This window comes from Hemitrygon akajei, chromosome 8, assembly GCF_048418815.1.
Source record: "Hemitrygon akajei chromosome 8, sHemAka1.3, whole genome shotgun sequence".
Lineage (NCBI taxonomy): Eukaryota > Metazoa > Chordata > Chondrichthyes > Myliobatiformes > Dasyatidae > Hemitrygon > Hemitrygon akajei.
The window spans coordinates 110,490,124-110,509,736 of NC_133131.1; the positions used below are offsets into that span (position 1 = coordinate 110,490,124).

The 19,613-nt window shown below is 40.3% G+C and overlaps 1 protein-coding gene across 2 annotated transcripts in view; it reads right to left on the reverse strand.

Moving 5' to 3' along the window:
* The window catches only part of LOC140732153 (contactin-associated protein-like 2), a 1,811,541-nt gene that overhangs the window by 961,590 nt on the left and 830,338 nt on the right, over positions 1-19,613 (reverse strand). For both annotated transcript variants that reach the window (XM_073054373.1, XM_073054374.1), the window contains exons 6-7: positions 8,819-9,003; positions 4,991-5,131 (exon numbers count right to left, since the gene is read on the reverse strand). In XM_073054373.1, coding sequence (XP_072910474.1) covers positions 4,991-5,131; positions 8,819-9,003 — 326 coding nt within the window. The remainder of the gene's footprint in view (positions 1-4,990; positions 5,132-8,818; positions 9,004-19,613) is intronic.

A 19,613-nucleotide genomic window follows, 5' to 3' on the forward strand; every position in this document is an offset into this window, starting at 1 on the left:
GTTATCATGCATCTTGGGGCAACTCTTCTTGGAAAGGCTAAAGGATCCATTTTTACGGAATTAATAGGCAGAAGACCACAACTTCCGAACACGGGCTAAAATCCAACCCTTCACTCCATTTAACCCAGGCAACCTGTTCATATTCTATACCTTCACAGTATGGTCTGGGTCAATTTTGACCCGGCCCAAGAATCCCCTCATAACAAGTGTCTATACCAAATTTTGAACCACAGATCTATTTAGAATGTATAAATAGCTTATCTGACATTAATAAATGGGTGATTAATCCTTAATTAATGTTTCAAAGATCTAAAATCCATTTCAATAGATACGGGTCAAATGTGACCCGGAGCAGCCTCAATGTATGAAAATTTGTAGCACCTGTACAAAAGTATAAAATCTTTAAATATTTTCATTTTTGCACATTTTGGGTCACTTTGGAAAAGTCATCAAATTTCAGCAAAAAAAAATGGTATTTAGGGTGTTTTTACTGCTGTCAAATGTCAAAACAGATCAAATTTGACCCGAACAATATGTAAGGATCAAGTGTCAAATCATAGGGCACCTACGCGTGAACTCTTCATGTGGTCCAATGGGGCAATGTGCCGTTTCTCAGATGTCCCAACTCCCAGGCTTGGAAGCTTCCATACTATGCCACAGCTTAGTATGGAAAATTAATAACCCTTTTAACTTAATTTAATTCAATATATTTAAATGTGTTTGATATAGTGTGTGTCCGCTTTTCCTTGTGTTTTAAGTTGAGAAAACTAAATAACTAATTCTTTGGACAAAATTTGTATTTGTGACAGGGCTTGAGTTTCTTAAATGTCACAAACATTAATTTTAGATGACAGCTTGGTTAGGATTTTGGTTGAGGATCTGAATTGCTGCCCAAGGCATTCTGTGAGACTAGCAGACTACTACTGCTGGAAGCAGGGTCTTCCCTCAGCTTATTGAGCTGGGGGCAACCTCCCAATTGAAGGCTGTGCGTGAAACCACACTACAATCAACAATGTGAACCAAGGGCAGTTTCAGATAACTCGCTAGTCAGAAAACAGTTCAGCCTTTCATTAAAAGCATGGGATAATAAAGTATTTAAAAGCAGTTTGTAAGTTGTAATTTATTTATATCATATACTGTAACATTTAATATTATAATGAAATTTTGATTAAAAAATTTGGCAAATCAAGAATTATCATTTAGAAGATTGTACCATAAAGGAAATTTCTTTTGTCCAGTACTCTAGGGGATTCAATGTTTCTGAATAAGACCATAAGACATAGGAGCAGAATTATGCCATTTGGCTCGAAGAGCTGACTCTGCCATTCCATCACGGCTGATTTATTATCCCTTTCAACCATCTTCTTCTGCCTTCTCCCCTTAACCTTTGACACCTATCAACCTCTGTTTCAAATATATCCAACGACTTGCAACACATCATATGTTACAATGAATTCCACAGTTCACCACCCACTGGCTAAAGAAGTTCCTCCTCTGAATGCAGGCAATATTCTTGAAATATTGTAAGTATAAGCCTTGGCTCATATTGCTGTGTTTTACAGGTATCATGGTATCCAGTCATACTGGGCCACACAGTTGTTTATTCTCTTATCACCAGTACCTGAATTAGATCTGAACACACGTGTGTCCGGTGTCAGCAAATGTCAAATTTATTCTTCAACAAAAATCTAAATTCCAAATTCTATTTTCAATTTCAATTGTGAAACTACTTTTTTCACAGAAAGGTTATCAACAGAATAATGCAGGAACAAAATTTTAATACTATTGTTTTGCTTGCATTCAAGGTATTTAAATACACACGACTCAACGTAAAAGGAAAATTATTTTTTACAGCTTGAACTTTATAGAAATCAATCTGTTGTTGATGTTTCTCTGTTCTTCCTTGTTGACCTGATTAGTAATAATTACTGATGAAAGGCATCTCCAGCTGTCATTTTAAAACTGTGCTTGTATCAGCAGTATAGATATCCCAATGTTCAGTTATAATAGCTCACTGAAGGGTCTGCTCAACAGGAATATATTTTATTAAATTTCCTATACTTATAAGAGCTGATCTGTAGCAACAGTTATTGAGAATGTAAGTCCCAAGATCCTTTTACAATAGTTATCATAATATGTGACAGTTTAGTCAAACTAAAAAAGCTATTGATATTCTGAAATTCATATTGCTTGAGGAGAAGAATTTATATTACTGCCAATAACAGCAAAATAATGCACCAAATTGCCTGCCTTTGTGCAACATAATATAGGAAGAGTGTATTTTTTTTAATAATTCCCACATTCAAGACTGATCCATCAAAAAAATCTACTAGAAATGATTCTGTATTTGAGCAGATAGTCTAGTGGATTGTCCACTGGTTAGATCTAAGGGTTAGATTCACAATTCTATCAATTGAACATCAGAAAAAAAGTTAATCCTATTACTAACAGAGTGTACATATCTTTAAGGTATTCATGAACATACATAGATATGAAAATAGATGTTGTAATTTTTTAATCTGTTGTCAGTGCCTTATCTTTGTCTACATAATGGACCAATAATATTTAGCAGATGCCCCTGTTCAGAGGTAATTCTGGAGTTGAGTGCAACTTTACTTTCTTTTAAAGTTATTTAACAGTTTTTAAATTGTCATTGGTCTCAGAGAAATTTTTTTGAAATGAAAATAATGTTAAAATAGTTTAAATTTATTTAAGATGTAAAGGAAATTAAAATATATAAGAATACATTAAAACAATTATGTCAATCAAAAACCTTTTCCTGTTTCCACTAAATCTGTGCCTAAGAACTGAAAATCCCACTGAAAGAACAGGCGTTCTGGATGCTGCACCCATGTTGGACCTTATGGAGGATCTGAGTAGCAATTACCTCATTAAGATTGTTATACTGAGCGAGATGGAGCCTGGCTGTTGGGTGGAGTACTGAAAGATTCAGCCTTCCATATGTCACAGCAGAATTATGAGCTCACTTCAGGATTTGATTCAGTTTTGACAGCTAACCAAGGGCAGTTCCAGCTAGAGCCAGCACGATGGAGCCGCAGAGTTTAGCCTGAGTGAATATATGTTAACTGTTTTACAGTGAACTCCCCATAGGAAAGCTGAAGTGCAAACTCAGAAGTTAACAATAGGTTTGATCTGTGAAGCAGTATTTCATTCAAGCCTTCTTTTTGTAATCAAGAGTACAGGAATCAATAGCAATGCTTCTTGAAACATATGGCAAAGTCTGCTGCTTTATTGATTTAGTGCAACAGAAATGTTCAGCATACCACAGCAGAGTGAGATGAGTTCCAGTTTACATGAACTAAGAAGGGAAACAACTGCACGTACAGTATAATAATTTTGTGGGTCCCATGTGTCACAAAAATGTTTTATAAACAACTTTTTAACTATAATCATTATTGCAATATAAGAAAACCTGACAGCCAATTTGCCCATAGTGCACAAGAATGATTAAAATTTATTAAAGACTGAATATTGGGTTGATTCATTTTGTTTGTCATTTGGGGTTCCACAGAGAAATGCCAGCTGGCTGCAGTGCATTAGTTAGGGCTTGTCCCTGATTTTTGTGACTACACTGCCCTGGTGTACAGCCTAAACATGCTGAGCAGTGTGGTTAGATAATCTTTATGCCAGCCAAACTATCTTATTCCATTTATTTGAAGGAGGTCACCAACCAGGATTAAAATTTACAGTAAGTGTAAGTAATTGTTTCTTTTCTCCCTTATGCTCTACTTAAAGTTAGTGGAATTAATCAATTTATATTACTTAAGTTAATGTATAATTTTAAAATAATTGAAATATGTTTCATTTCTTTTCAGATGTCCTTAATTATCCACCTCTCACCGTGCTAACTCAAGTGGGTAATCAATTTAAAGACTTACCCAAAAGATGGTACCTATAAACACTGGCATTTTCACAGTACTACAGAAAAGTGCCTTCCTAGTTTAAGTGCTGACATGAAGACCACCTATTCTTTAGATGCTGCTAAGCAACAGCTGAAATAATTGACTGGAGAATAATGAGCCAAATGTTTCGAACTATTTCTGGAAAATACCATACAGCCGCAGCTAATGCAAAAATGTGGCTCAGACATTCAGCAAACCGCATTGAACTCCCTGTCCCATACTGTCATTAAGAACAGTACTTTAATGGGGAATAAAAGGCCTGTCACCAGCAGCTGCTCTTTCATATATTGTAGCAGAGGCATTGCAAAATAGTATCGTCTCAAGCCTGGGAGTAATTCACGTTTCACATTTTTGCAGAAATCTTGAAACTTTAAGTGGATATGGTTGGTATAGACAGTCAATGTCTTTTCTTAGGTTAGCAATGACAAATACCAGAGCACATCCGTTTAAGTTGAGTGGAGAAAAATTTAGGAGACCTATCAGAGAAAGACTTCTTATAAGGAGAGTGGTCATGCCTGTAAACCAGAGTGATGGTAGAGGCTGATACAATAAGGACATTTATGACACTCTTAGATAAGCATGTGATGAAAGCAAAATGGAGTTTTATGGTTGGTGTAGGAGGGAAATGTTAGATCGATCATGGAGTACGTTTACAAAGGTGACAAAACATTGCTGACCAAAAACTGTTCTATGTTCTTTGTTCTAATGAAATTACAGATAAGATTTAAAAGTCTTATTCACACAAAAAGTCTTTTTCATATAAAAAAGTAACATACTGTATACTGTAAATGATTTAATCCGACAGCAGCAATGCTACATTAAAAGAATTTAACAGAAATCCTGCAGAAATTAACAATTTTGTAATGAGCATCTCACACAGAATTAAGAGTGTCATTAAAAATTACAATAATCTACAAACAGCTTATTTTTTAAATTTTCAATGCTAATTGATTATCTCTGGGTGTTTATGCAGTTCATTCAACAGGACCTTATTTTCATCTGCTGGGCATAACCTTAGCCACCTCATTTCAGATATAAAATGATTTTGACCCTGCTCATGATCTCACCACTTTAGATGTGTCTAGCTTCCTCCTCCTGGCCAGGTCGGTGATGTTCACTCCATTGTAATTTATAGTCTCCATGCAACCTTTGAAATTTTTTCCATTGAAGCTTGGCTTTCCGGAAAATGGCATTCCCCCGAAACTGAGCTTGAAGGATAAACAAAATGATTTTATATTTCATATGCGTGCAGAAAGTTTTACATATTAAACTGCAAATCTTACAGCATGTTATCATGACAAAAATGGATTACAACAGGCTAAATGTTTCCTTGTACTAAATTAGTAAGAATTATTCAAACTTATTTACTGTTCTTCGTAATCACCTCTGGCCAGTTCATAAAATTTCTTGGTTATGCTTCATTGACTTACAATGAGGATGATTTTCTAATCAAACTTTTGGCAGGAATTATGCCCCTCACAGACAGCAACGACAGCAAATTCTGCGAGACTAGTCCAAACCCTTTTTTAAATGCCAAAAAAATGCGAGGACACTTCATTATTTGACAGTATTATTTAAATTTGATAATTTTGTGCAGATTGATATCATCAATATCAACTACTATTAATATAATTGGCCTGGAATTTGCCATCAGCATTCAACCACCCTGCACTCTCCACTGAGCAGTAGAATTGGAATTAGAATCACGTTAGATATCATTGGTATATGTCATGAAATTTGTCTTTTTGCAGCAGGAGTACATTGCAATACATAATATCAAATGAAACTATAGATTGCAATAGCAAGCATATATAACAATTAAATTATATAGGTAGTGCAAATAGAGAGCAAAGAAAATTTAAAAAAACTACTGAGGCAGTGTACATGGGTTTGCATATTGCCCATTCAGAGGTCCGATGGTGGTGGGGAAGAAGCGCTTCCTGAAACATTGAGTGTGGCTTCAGGCTCCTGTATGTCCTGCTAGATGGCAGCAGTCAGAAGAGGGCATGTCCTGGATGTTGGACTCCTTAATGACAGATGCCACCTTTTTGAGATGGCAATAGACAATAGGTGCAGGAGTAGGCCATTTGGCCCTTCGAGCCAGCAATGCCATTCAATGTGATCATGGCTGATCATCCACAATCAATACCCCGTTCCTGCCTTCTCCCCATATCCCTTGACTCCGCTATCTTTAAGAGCTCTATCTAACTCTTTCTTGAAAGCATCCAGAGAATTGGCCTCCACTGCTTTCTGATGCAGAATATTCCATAGATCTATAACTCTCTGGGTGAAAAAGTTTTTTCCTCAACTCCGTTCTAAATGGCCCACCCCTTATTCTTAAATTGTGGCCTCTGATTCTGGACTCCCCCAACATCGGGAACATGTTTCCTGCCTCTAGCATGTCCAATCCCTTAATAATCTTATATGTTTCAATCAGATCCACTCTCATCCTTCTAAATTCCAGTGTATACAAGCCCAGTCACTCCAATCTTCCAACATACGACAGTCCCGCCATCCCAGGAATTAACCTCGTGAACCTACGTTGCACTCCCTCAATAGCAAGAATGTCCTTCCTCAAATTTGGAGACCAAAACTGAACATAATACTCCAGGTGTGGTCTCACCAGGGCCCTGTAAAACTGCAGAAGCCTTTTGAAGCCATCTCCGATGATGGGGAGGCTAGTGTCCATGATGAGCTGGCTGAGTTTACAACTTACTGCAGCTTTTTCAGATCCTGTGCACTGATGTCTTCATACCAGACAGTGATGCAACCAGTTAAAATGCTCTCCAAGGTACATCTGTAGAAATCTGCAAAAGTCTCTCTGACATAGCAAGGCTCCTCAAACGACACTGTTGAGTAATTGCATCAATATATTGGGCCCCAGGATAGATCTTCAGAAATGTTGACATCCAGGAATTTGAAACTGCTCACTCTTTCCACTGCTATTACCTCAATAAGGATGTGTGCACTCCCTCAAATTCCTCTTTCTGAAGAGCACAGTCAGCTCCTTGGTCTTACTGACCTTGTGTGCAAGTTTGTTGATGCAACACCACTCCTGTATGCCTCCTCATCACCATCTCAATTTCTGCCAACAATGCTTGCCACATTTGCAGATTTATAGATTGGCACTTGAGCTATGCCTAGCCACACAGTAGCGGGTGTAGAGAGAGTAGAGCAGTGGGCCCTTAGGTGCGCCAGTGTTGATCGTCAGTGAGGAAGAGATGTTATTTCTGATCCACAATGACTGTGGTCTTCCTGTGAAGAATTCAAGGATCCAGTGGCAGAGGGAGGTATGGAGGCCCAGGTTTTGAATTTGATATGATTGTGTTGAACCCTGATCTCCAATCAATAAATGAGCAGCCTGATGCTTGATACAGGTATTGCTACTGTCCAGCTGATCCAAGGCTGAGTGGAGTGCCAGTGAGAAGCGAAGTTCCAACTTAGCTGATACTCAAAATATTTGATTTAATGATATTCCGAAACTTTTTATAATTATCAAGCATTTCCAAAATGATTTAAAAAAAAACTCAATAAAGATTCTGAAAACACTAAATTACTTAGCTCAGACGTATTGAGCACACACAGATAATTACAAAAAATGAGCAACTATTTGCCTTGGACATTTAAAGATAACCCTCCATTAAAATCACCAGGGGCGCATTCCCTGAATCAGGTCTAAACTGTGTTAGACTAATCTCATGAATTTCTCACCATAAGCAGTGGGAAATTAACAGAGATCCAGGCTCCCTACTGGACCTCTGAAATGTCCAATAACAGGGTACATTTGTGCACCACAGACTGCAACTTAATATTTACATGAATATCCCAAAGTTGTTCAGTCATACACAAGCAATTATCATCAGTTCCACAGGTAATTGCTGACATTTCTCAGCAAAATTTGGCCCATTAAAATCATTGAGTTTTATGTGTTGGTGTGAACCAATGCAGTGTAATTTAAAGGCCAATGGCATTTTGCACATGAATACAGTTGGTGTATCTAATGCACTAAAACAAGCACCTATAATGAGATCCTCATTTTGTAGCATTCTCTTTCAATTTCATTCAATTGTCAGGATAGTGAAAACCTAGAAACCAGCAAAGTTAGTTTACTGGCAAGTAAAATAGAAGCTATAGACACAAAATGTTGGTAATAATGACTTTGCATGCAAATATACCAGACTGCTGGGATCATATTGCAAGTTATACCATTTGTAATGAAAAAGATCTTTAAAGATGCATTTTCTCTCTGCAATTTGATTTGCACATTCATTTAGAAAACAGTATCTGAAAACAGTTAATGAACTAACCTGTGAACCAATTCACCAGTGGTGAGATCAAACTCACAATACTACAATGATTGGCACCCCTCATCACAGTTCCCTCTCAACTCAAGAACTCCCAAGACCATGAGGAGTTCTGCATAGTGAAGTAACTTTTCCCACTATTCCACTGGGAAATAATAATTCTCCTGTTCCTCTGTCAAAAGGTGGACTCTCTTCCAGTAACACAGTACATATGATTTATTATCTCCTGAAAACTGATTTGACGTAACACAGATTAAATACAATAAGTCTTGGTCTTTTGTTCAATCTTTCACCATCGCCAAATGAATTGAAAACCTACTCTCTGCGACCACCTGACAAAGGAGAAAATCAATGCCAATTTGCAAAGGGTGAAATGCAGTCCACCCAAATGTTATTCCATGTCATTCAATCAAATTTTCATTTTGGAATTCTTAAATGAAAACTCATTCTGTTAGAAATGTTTAAACATTTAGTCAGTATTTATGTACATATGTTGAGGATTTATGTCCAATATGTTAACCTCTCATTTTCTTTCAAAAACTGGATTAAATGCACCCCTTTGTTTAATTCAAAAAACCTGTGATTTCTTACCTCATAGTCAAGATCCAAATGGTCAAATTCTCCATTGGTCCGGAAATGGAGGGTCTCCCGGTCCAGTGTGAAGTTGATATTGCGACCATACCGCTCAATAATGACAGAGTGCCAGTGATAGTCGTCTAGGAGGCTGCCAGTTGTCACAGATGTGTCACCGTTGATAGAGCTGTGCTGATTACTACCTGGAGTTAATAATAGAAACTTGTCAGTTGCAGTTCTTCCACTAAAATGGAAAGTTAAGGGATCACATAGATAAAATTTTTCAATTGGAATCTGCAGTCATGGAACTGAGAGCCAGAAGTATATCATCAGGCATTATGATATAGACAATAGCAGAAATCAAAATCCAGTGGCACAAACTGTTAATTATGGCACACAAATCTGATATGTTTCAATAAAAACTCAGTCTTTCCTACTGACAAACGTGCCATGATCATAATATAGAGGCAAGAAGTTTGTTTGCATGAATACTGAAGAGCTGGGTACTGATTGCCCTTTAATACTGATGAGGTAGACAAGCTGCTGTATCAAAGGAGAGTGGCCTTATTTCACACACCAGCAAGGTTCTTCAGTAAAGTGCCTGGAATCAGTATACTATTCAACTCAGTGTACCTGTTCTTCTTCTTAGTAACTGACAGCACCTGATCAGTGCGTACTGCTGAGATAAGATGGTAAGCTGATTCCACCCCGCGTCTCCTGCCCTCGTCATTTACTGTAACCTTTTCAAGTTCATATTTTCAAACAGAAAGTAACAACTGATTTCACTAGGGCATATTGTTGTAAATTTAGAACAGAATATAATATTTAACTTGGAAAATGAATCTGGGGAGTGTAAAAAAAGCTCTCTGAAATGGGGAATAGCAAAAAGAAAGGTTTGTGAACCTTTGCAACACACGAAGTGCTGGAGGAACTCAGCAGGTCAGGTAGCATACACGGAAATGAATAGACAGCCAGTGTTTCAGGCCAGGTTCCTTCTTCAGGACTGGAAAGGAAGGCCGAAAGATGCCAGAATAATAAGCTGGAGGGAGGGAAAGGGCGAGAGCTAGAATGTGATAGGTGGAGCCAGATGGGCGGGAAAGGTAAAGGGCTGGAAAGGAAGGAAGGAAAGGACTGTAGGATTTTGCGAATAAAACATGCAAATGAAGTTGTTTTGCGCGCTTAGCAAAAGCTGCTGCCTTTTACTTCCATTATGAGCAAAACAAAAAGCAGTTGCCTTACATTGACATCATTTCATGAGACATCATCACTAAGGCTACGTCCACACTAGACTGGATAAATCCGTAACCAAAACTTTTTCTCTTCATTTTGACCCTCCATCCACACTAAAATGGCATTTTCCTCCCCCGAAAATGGAGCTTTTCTAAAACACCCTCCAGAGTGTGTAAATTTGAAAATGCCGGACTGGCCGGAGCAGTGTGGACGGGGTAACCGGAGAAATCTGAAAACACCATCATGATGTACCGAAACAGATGGTGACGGCAGCGCACCATTTCATTGTTTTCTTGAATGCAACCTCACAATTTCAGAACAGACGGCAACGAGACTGAAGCCAGAAGAGTTAGAAATGTACTCACCAAATACTTTGGCCCATGACTTACTGAATAAATAAGTATACACATTTTGCCCTGTTTTCTGTCCTTGCTCATATGAAGGTGGTTTACCTATTTATGCAAGTACTTCTCTGACAATAGATGTGTAACAGCCTAATGTAACATTGTATGGAAATACAAGGTAATACTAATGCAGACATGTTTTATACATTTAACAAGGGGCTTTATTAATGCAACAGAGTTAGTCAGTATTTCAATATTCGTCGTCAGCCGGGTCAATCTGTCCATGAACTGCCTGTCAGTTGTCTCCATACGCTCCAGTATCTGTTTTTTTTTACTTTTAAGTCCTCCTGCACGAGAGCCAATAGCTGTCCATTGTTTAAGTTTTTCTAGTCTGTAACTGAACAAACACGCACCAAGTCTTTCACGGTGAGATTCGGCACCAAACATGTCGTTTGTTTTCGGTAGATGTGTCCTGCGCATGTACAGGAGGAGGAGGTTCACTGAAATATCTGTTTTAATGTGGACAGAAGTGTTTTCAAAAATGCTTAGTGTGGATGCCTATCGTTTTTACGCGAAACCGACATTTTCAAAATTATCCAGTCTTGTGTGGATGTAGCCTTAAAGTAAACACAACGATTCAATGATAGTATATATGAATTATGTCAATTATGAACAATATGTGTCATCTGTTACCAATTACATCACCCTACAGGACCCCAGGAGAAAGGGAAGAAGGAGGGTCTTTTAAGAGACTCTTAGGTACATGGAGCTTAGGAAAATAGAGGGCTATGTGATAGAATAATTCTAGGAAGTTTCTAGTGTAGTTTACATGGTTCACACAATATCATGGGCCGAAGGGCCTGTAATGTGCTGCAGATTTCGATGATTCTATGGGGGGCACCAAGGGGAGGCAATAGGCAGCTGAGAAGAGCTAAGCATTCAGAGTAGGGAAGAAAAGAAGTGGAAGGAAGTGGGATTTTTATTTTTCTGAAAGGAGAAATCGATGTTCATGCCATCAGATTGGCAGCTACCCAAATGGAATATGAGAGTGGCCTAATCATGGCACAAATGAGGCCATGAATCAACATGTCAGAACGAGAATGGGAAAAGGAATTAAAATGGTTGGCCACCGGGAAATTCATTTTTTGGCAGATGGAGTGGAGGTGCTTGACGAAGTGATCTCCAAACTTACACCAGATCTCACCGACGCAGAGGAGTCTGCTTCAGGGGCACTGGATACAATAGATGACCCCCTCAGATTTGTAAGTGAAATATTACCCATCTGCAGGAGTAAGTGCTGGGATGGAGATTAATGGGGAGGGATGGATTGACAAGGGAATCACGGAGGGAGGGATGTGTGAGGTAAAGGCATGTCTCATGGTATGATCCCTTTGGAGGTGGCGTAATTTGCAGAGAATGATGTGTTGGATATGGAGGCTCATGGGATGGTAGATAAGGACAAGAGAAACTCTATCCCTGTTAAGGTGGTGGGAGAATGGGGTGATCACCAGATCATGTCTGGGAAATGGGCTGGGAAGAGGGGCAAGAATGGGCGATTAATGTACCGGGCTTTTGAAGTTTTAGAAACAATAGAGAAGGGAGTAAATGATGGGAGTGGGTAGTTGCACTGCTAATCAGGGGCAATATCACATCTACACTCAGGGGAGACATAATGGAGGGGTCAGAGACTGATTCCATTTGGGTGGAACTCAGGAATAGGAAGGTGCAATTACACTGATAGGATTGTACTACAGACCCTCAATAGCCATCAGAACATTGAGGAACAGATATGTGCAATCAGACTAAGGAAATACATAAAAATAATAGGGTTGTTGTCATGGGGGATTTCAACTTCCCTAATATAAACAGAGACATTCCTAGTGTAAGGGGTTTTGATGGGTCAGAATTTGCTGAGAGTTCTTAAATCAATATGTGGATGGTCTATCAATATGTGGAACTGGTGTTGGGTAAAGTACCTGGTCAGGTGTCTGACCTTTTAGTGGGTGAGCAGTTAGGGAACAGAGACCACCACTCCTTAATTTTCAGGATAGATATTGATAAGGCTGGTCATGGTCCTTGCAGGAGAGTTTTAAATTGGAGTGAGGCAAATTATGAGGGCATTAGGCAGGAACTAAGAAGAGTTGAAAGGGAACACCTTTTGTTCTGACAAGTCCACATCACACATGCTGAAGGTGCTTAGAGATCAATTGTACAGATTACAGGAAAGTTATGTTCCTCTTAGAAGGAGGGACAGGGATGGAAAGATAAGAGAATCATGGATGTCCGGAGCGATGATAAATATAGTCAAGAAGAAAAAAGGAAAAGTATGTAAAGCTTCAGAAGTTAGGATCAAACAAAGCACATGATGAGTATAAAGAAGCCAGAAAAGAACTAAAGAAGGGAATTAGGAAAGCCAGGAGGGGTTATGAAAAATCCTTGGCAAGTAGGATTAAGGTGAATCCCAATACATACATTAAAAGCAAGAGGATAACAAGTGAGAGGGTAGGACCACTCAAGAATAAAAGGGGAACATTTACTTGGATGCTGAGAATGTGAGTGAGCTACTTAATGAGTACCTTGTTTCAGTATTTACCAAGGAAAAGGACAGGGTTGACCAGGAGATCAGTGTTGAGTGTATAAATATGTTATGGCATTTAGAGGCCACGTGTTGGACCTCCTACTGTGTATTGAGGTGGATAAATCCCCAGAGCCTGATGGGATTTACCCCAAGTTATTGAAGGAGGCAAGAGATAGATTCGGATCTAGTTTGTGCACAGAAGACAAGGCTGAAGCAACTTCCTCGAGCTGGAGGTCTGCGGTTAGCTGTGTCCCACAGGAATCTGTGATGGGACTTCTGTTGTTTGTGATACTTAAGTTTGAGGATGATACCAAGATCGGAGGAGCTGTGGATAGTGTAGAAGACTGGCAAAGAATACAGCACGCAACAGATCGGTTGCTTATAAAGACAGAGAAATGGCAGATGGAGTTTAACCCCCATAAATGTGAAGTGCTGCACCTTGGTAGGGAAAATCAAGGAGACAGTACATTGTTAAGGGCAAGATCCTTAACAGTATTGCTGAGCAGAGCGATCTTAGGGTCCAAGTTCATAGCTGCTTGAAAGGGGCTATACAAGTCAGTAAGATGTCTGAGTTCAAACATCAAGAGGTTATGTTGCAACTTTAAGCCACATCTAGAGTATTGCAAATAGTTCTGGTAGCCCCACTATAGGAAGGATGTTGAAACTTTGACAAGAGTGCTGAAGAAGTTTACCAGGATCCTGCATGGTTTAGAGGGTATGTGTTACCATGAGAGTTTGGATAAGTTTGGCTTGTCTTCTCTGGAGTGATGGAGGCTGAGCGGAGAGCCATAGATAGAACAGACAGGGAGCATCTGTTTCCCAGGGCTGAAATGTCTAATACCAGAGGGCATGCAGTGAAGGTGAGAGGGGGTAGGTTCAAAGAAGATGTGAGGGGTAAATTTTTTACTCAGAGAGTGGTGGATGCCTGGAATGCACTGTCTGGTATGGTGATAGAGGCAAATATATTGGAGGCTTTTAGGAGATGTTTAGATAGGCACATAGATGTGAGGAAGATAACGGGACATGGACATTATGCAGGTAGGAGCGTTTAGTACTTGGGTGTTTTTGACTTGCTTTTTAGCTGGTTCAGCGCACCATTGTGGGTCGAAGGATCTGTTCCTGTGTGGTAAAGTTCTATGTTCTATGAGAGTAGATCATTGCTCAACAAAAGGATCATGTCTGCAAGGTGGCTGACGATGTGCTTCATGACATCTCTTGGTTACCCACTGAACAGTGAATGCAGACATGGTCCTGATGACACCCTACTACTGACACAGATGACTGCTTCCAGCTCTTGCTCTTAAGAGAAATAGGATGTATTTTGAAACCTTTGAACCTGTTCCAGTAAGCTTGATGAACATATTACTCTGAGGGGCTAGCACAGCTGTTATATTTTCCTAACCCACAGTATGTCACCAACTGAAAATATTGACACAGGTTGATAAGCATGGAGAAAGAAAGCATTTCACACATCTTTGAAGCATGTTTTCATTTCTGGACAGGGATCAGGCTGAGGAGGAAGATGCTATTGAAGTCTTAACAAGACTTTTGAACTGTAACAAGTACTAGATGGTCTAAACAATAGCAATAAAGTATAAGTACCAGAAAGGCTGACTGTGCTTTCAGTGGATAAATTACTGGTCCAGATGGAATGCATCATGGGCTATTCAGGCAAGTAAAAGTGGAAGCTGCAGAGAAATATAATATTATCGCCCAATCACACTGGGTGGAACAATAATTCCACTGACGACCAGAAGCAGTGGGGGTAAAGTTATCAGGGAAAGAAAGATGGTCAACAGCTGATGGAAAAACACTGTAAAATCATATGAAATCCTAAAGCTCAGTGCTGAAGATCTTCAAACACAAATCCATAGCTCATCACCTATCTCTGGGAAGGGGAGTATATTCTGTGGGACCTCAAAGAAATAATCTTGACTAGAGTAACAACATTAAAATTCAACTTTCCATAGAAGTTGTATTTAAATGCATTTTTAATGATTGCAAGATCATGCTGAATATTAAGAACTCAAAGTACTGCGAGTGTACCCCATCAGCGAGTTGCTCACTGGTGGAGAGAATGCAGGAGGTGTGCAATGTGCTGCTGCCTGGACTAAAGGGGGGTCACAGTCTAATGGCAAGTGACTGTCCTGGTCACTTTTCTTATAATCACAAGACCCTTTTGGATATTGTAATATGGAATGCCTCTAGTTCGATTTACTGATTTATTGGCGGTGAGCAGGGGCTGGTGGCAGGAGAGCTGAAAGGCCTCGGTCGTAGTGTCGTCTGTTTACAGCCACCAGGAGAAAGGTATAGCTGGCATGCTCCAGCGGGGGTGGCGCAGTATTCGGGCTGGAGTTTGTGCTACCCCCCCCCACCCCGTGTTCAAACGGCAGAATAATGGACTCACGGTCTGGACGATATACATATATATTTTACATAGTTTTATTTTACTGATATCCTATATCTGCTTACTCTTTTGTATGTGCGAGGACGAGGCCTCAAGCTCCAGTGTTGCCTGTTTACAGCTGCCAGGAAGAGGTGTCAGGGCTGGTGCCACCAGGGGCAGTGTGATGTGGCGTCCACACTGGAGTCGGTACTGCCCCCCCCCAGTGTTCGCTCAGCATTAGACTAGCTCTGTAGTGGTCATCTGTGATTATGGCAGCATTGAATGGCTTGAGTATGGTCTCTTATATTGAGCGGCTGTATCTTTCTATCTTGTACATGCTACGTGTGCTTTGTGTTGTGTGTGACAGTTGGTACTACATTTTGTACCTTGACCCCGGAGTAATGCTGTCTCGTTTCACTGTGTTCATAAGCATTCATGTGGATGAGTTCTACACTCAACCTCTGCTTGACAAAAGTCCTCTACCAAGCTGCACTCACTGCCTCATGTTGCCCTCTGATAATGGTGAGTACATGGAAAATGTGGACCAATGGGTGCAACTCAAGTTACACCTCAGCAAACATAGGCATTGATGATGAAATCCACCATCACTTTCTATGCATCAGCACAGCTGTTGGTCAAATGACAGAAAGGGGACTTGTAGTTCGCTATCTCAGACTTGGCACAAAATATGATCTATATGTTCTTCTATATACTCTTAAGGTGCATCATCCTATAGCAGGTCCTAAAAAAATACAATGAATGCGGTCTTGGCCAAATCCTTCAGATGTACCGGAAGGATGAGGAAGTCAGCACGAGCGAGTTCTCCCATCCGACATTCCCAGAAATGAACCCCCACTTAAACACTGTTGGCTTCACTGAGCAGGTTGCATGGCTCTCACAACCAATGCTGTGCTCTTGGAACTGAGATTCCATTCTGAACTCTCTCACGGGAAGAGATCGCTGAGTGGACAGATGTACTCAAGAAATTGCAACATCCCTACTGATTCCTGATAATCTCCGGCCCATCACTATTCAGAATGGAGAATGAGCATCCAGGCTGAGATTGAGAACTTTAAGGCCATGCCTTAGAAATATACAGAGGTCCTGCGTAAAACACTGGAAGAAACGGATACCTCACAAAATACCCCTCTGACCCATCAGCCACCAGCAGTTTCCATGTCAGCCTCATCAGCCACTAACAAACGATTAAGACAATGTTCTGGACCATACAACACTGAACAGTAACTTTGACTCTCTGACCCATCAATCCCCCTCTTGCAGTAATCAGTAATCCCATTTTATTGTTCCCATGTTCCCATCAAACCCCGGAAGATTTTACCACTAAGAGTAATTTACAGCAGCCAGTTAACCCACCAACTAAATGCCTTTTGGAGGCTGAATAACCTAGAGCAGCCAGAGAAAATCTATACAGACACAGGTTCAAACTCCATGCAGACAGCATCGATGAACCTGGGTCTCTGGAAATATGAGGTTGCAACTCTCTAACTTTGCCCCTGAGGAAATAATGCACTTCTATCCTGCTTTTATTAAGACTATTGAGTGAACCTCTTTTAAAATAAAATGGACTCCTAAATTCACAACCTGCCTTATTGCCTTATTGTCTGCCTGCACTGCAGTTTCTGTGAAACAGGTTACACTAGACTCTGCACTCCACCTCTGATTTCCCTTGCACCACCTCAATGGAAAGATGTTAACTGACCTGTACAGATCAAAGTTTTTCACTATACCTCAGTACATGTGACAATAATAAACCAATTACACTTGTCGAAGAAAGGGCATAAATATTAACCCACCAACTTCAGGCTTGTCAGTGGAGTTGGAGGAACTGTCATAAATGAGCTGGCAATTTCTTGTACAAAAAAGGATTGAACAGGAAAAGTCTATATGGATTTATTAACTGAGTTTAACTGGCAACATTTTTGATGAAGTTAATGTTTGAAATATAACTGATGTGCAATCATTTCTTAACATTCCACATCATTGCCTTATCAACGGGACTGTAATCCTTTGAATAAATAGGTCTATTTGAACTCCTCGGCAAATAAATTATTCTGTCTGGAAGTAACAACACAGAAAAAAAAACTACCTGCCATGACTTGATAGGTGGCAAATGGCATTCATGGCACAAGAATGTTAGAGAAAGTCTGTTTCCAACCAGAGGGTGTTTAGCCAGCAAACCTTAAAATTCAATGATGTTACCATGGCCAAGTCCAGTGCAATTAGCTTCATAAGGTTTAACACTGGCCAGAAACTCAACCAGACTAGACATAAAAACATTGGAACAAGAACAAGAACAAGAATCTTATGATAAGTGGCCTACCTCCTGAAATATAAAAGCTTTCCAAAATTTACAGGGTCTGTCAGGGGTGTGATGGCACACTGTCCACTTGCTTGGAGGAAAGCAGCTATAACGACTCTCAACCTGCTTGACACTATCCACTTGGTTTGGTATTTGATTGGTATTCGATTCACCACCTTACCATTTTACACCAGTTATAATGTTGTTCTCTACAGTTGCTCACTTTAGGCTACTTCACGGGGATCTCCCAAATATGCAGCCTCCACCACAAAAAACGCAAAGGCGATAGGTGCATGCGAGCACCGAGACCTGGAAATTCCTGTCCAAACCGCACGAAGCTTGACTTATATAGAACATGGAAAAGTACAGTACAATATAGGCCCTTTGGCCCACAATATTGCAATGACTTTAAAATCTATTCTACAACCCTTCCCTCCTGCTTATCCGATAATCCTTCATTTTTCTTTCAGGCCTGTGCCCATCTAAGAGTCTCTTAATGTTCCTGATGTACCAAACTCAACCACTATCCCTGGCAGTGTATTCTGGAATGTGTGTTTTAAAAAAAATCTGGTGTTAGTTCTTGCCTCTGTTACGTTCCCCAGTAACCGGGTAATTTTCCAGCAAAGATAGAGGGATCCACCGAAGCCTGATGCTACTATTTTCAAACGTTTTTATTTATAAGGGGGCACAAACGTATGGTTACTACAAAACATTCAGATCATATACGTCGTCACAACTCAATCTAAAGCACAGGTATAGTAATAATCAATCAGAAATAAGCTCTATCGTTGTCTAGGGGTAATGTAGATATATATCGTTTGCTGGATATCTAAAAGTCTTTTAGATCACTGCAGTTCCACCAGCCGCCGTCGGTTGTGGTGTCGCATTGGTGCACTTTTGTTAGAAAGAGAGAGAGAGAGAGATGTCATTAAACAGCTTCACCTGCCCGGGTCCCTTACGGAGCACCGCCATGGAATCAGAAGAGCAGGCTTCCCAGTTGTTAGTTAAAAGCAATTGTCCGTGATTCCAGCCACAGACTCCTGATCCGGAATCTAACGCACGAGGCTTCCTTCAGAATGGCGTCCCGCTCCGACGGGAAGCACTATCGTGTCTTCTTCGTGTGTCTCCTTGGTGCGTCTGAGGCCCCGCCTCGGCAGCCCACCTTTTTATCTGGACTGGCAGGGTTGTAGATGTCAATCAGGGTGGGGGGGGGGGTGAGGCGATCTTTCCCCCATTACCTATCTCACATGGCCCTGAAGGTTTGCACGTAGCCCACGTCCTTATTCCACAAAAGGTGCCTCCCAAGACAATGGCTGTGTCCAAGGCTTTGTCTTGCTAAGTGGCCAGCCCACATTCCAGACCGTAAGGCTCTCTCTCTCTTGCAATTCTCCCAAAGGAGGGGGCCGAGGTCATAACATCTCCCCCCATAGCAGGTTTTTTACCAGCGGTTAAAAACAGGTTGGTACAGAGTTGTACAGGACTTTTTTTTTTCTACATACTACACAAGCTTTTCTCTTCACAGAGTACTACCGTGATACATTCAAGTCAGTATCTAAACAGGTAACAAGTACAGTGCCCCTTTCTTTAATATCTTAACCTCACGTGCCGTACTAAAGTCTGGTAGCATCAAACTTCAGCTCAATAACCACCTTATTTATTTATTTTCTTCAGCAACATAACTAAGGAGGTGTGATCTTAGCTTAGGTGCATCTACAAAAGTTTATACAAATACTAATCGTTTCGGTCGTGGTATTTCACCGGCAGGTCTCCAAAGGGGTTGTCTTTATTTTTCACAGGCTTTGGCGCGAATCCGTACAACCGGCGTTGCTGTTTAAAAATGGCATTTCTATTACCCATCGCCTTTTCCCGATGAGTCCCCATGTGGGGAACGTGAGTAATTTGGCGAGGTACTCTCCCGCCTTTCCTTCCCACAAGGGTTATTCTCTTAACTCCCC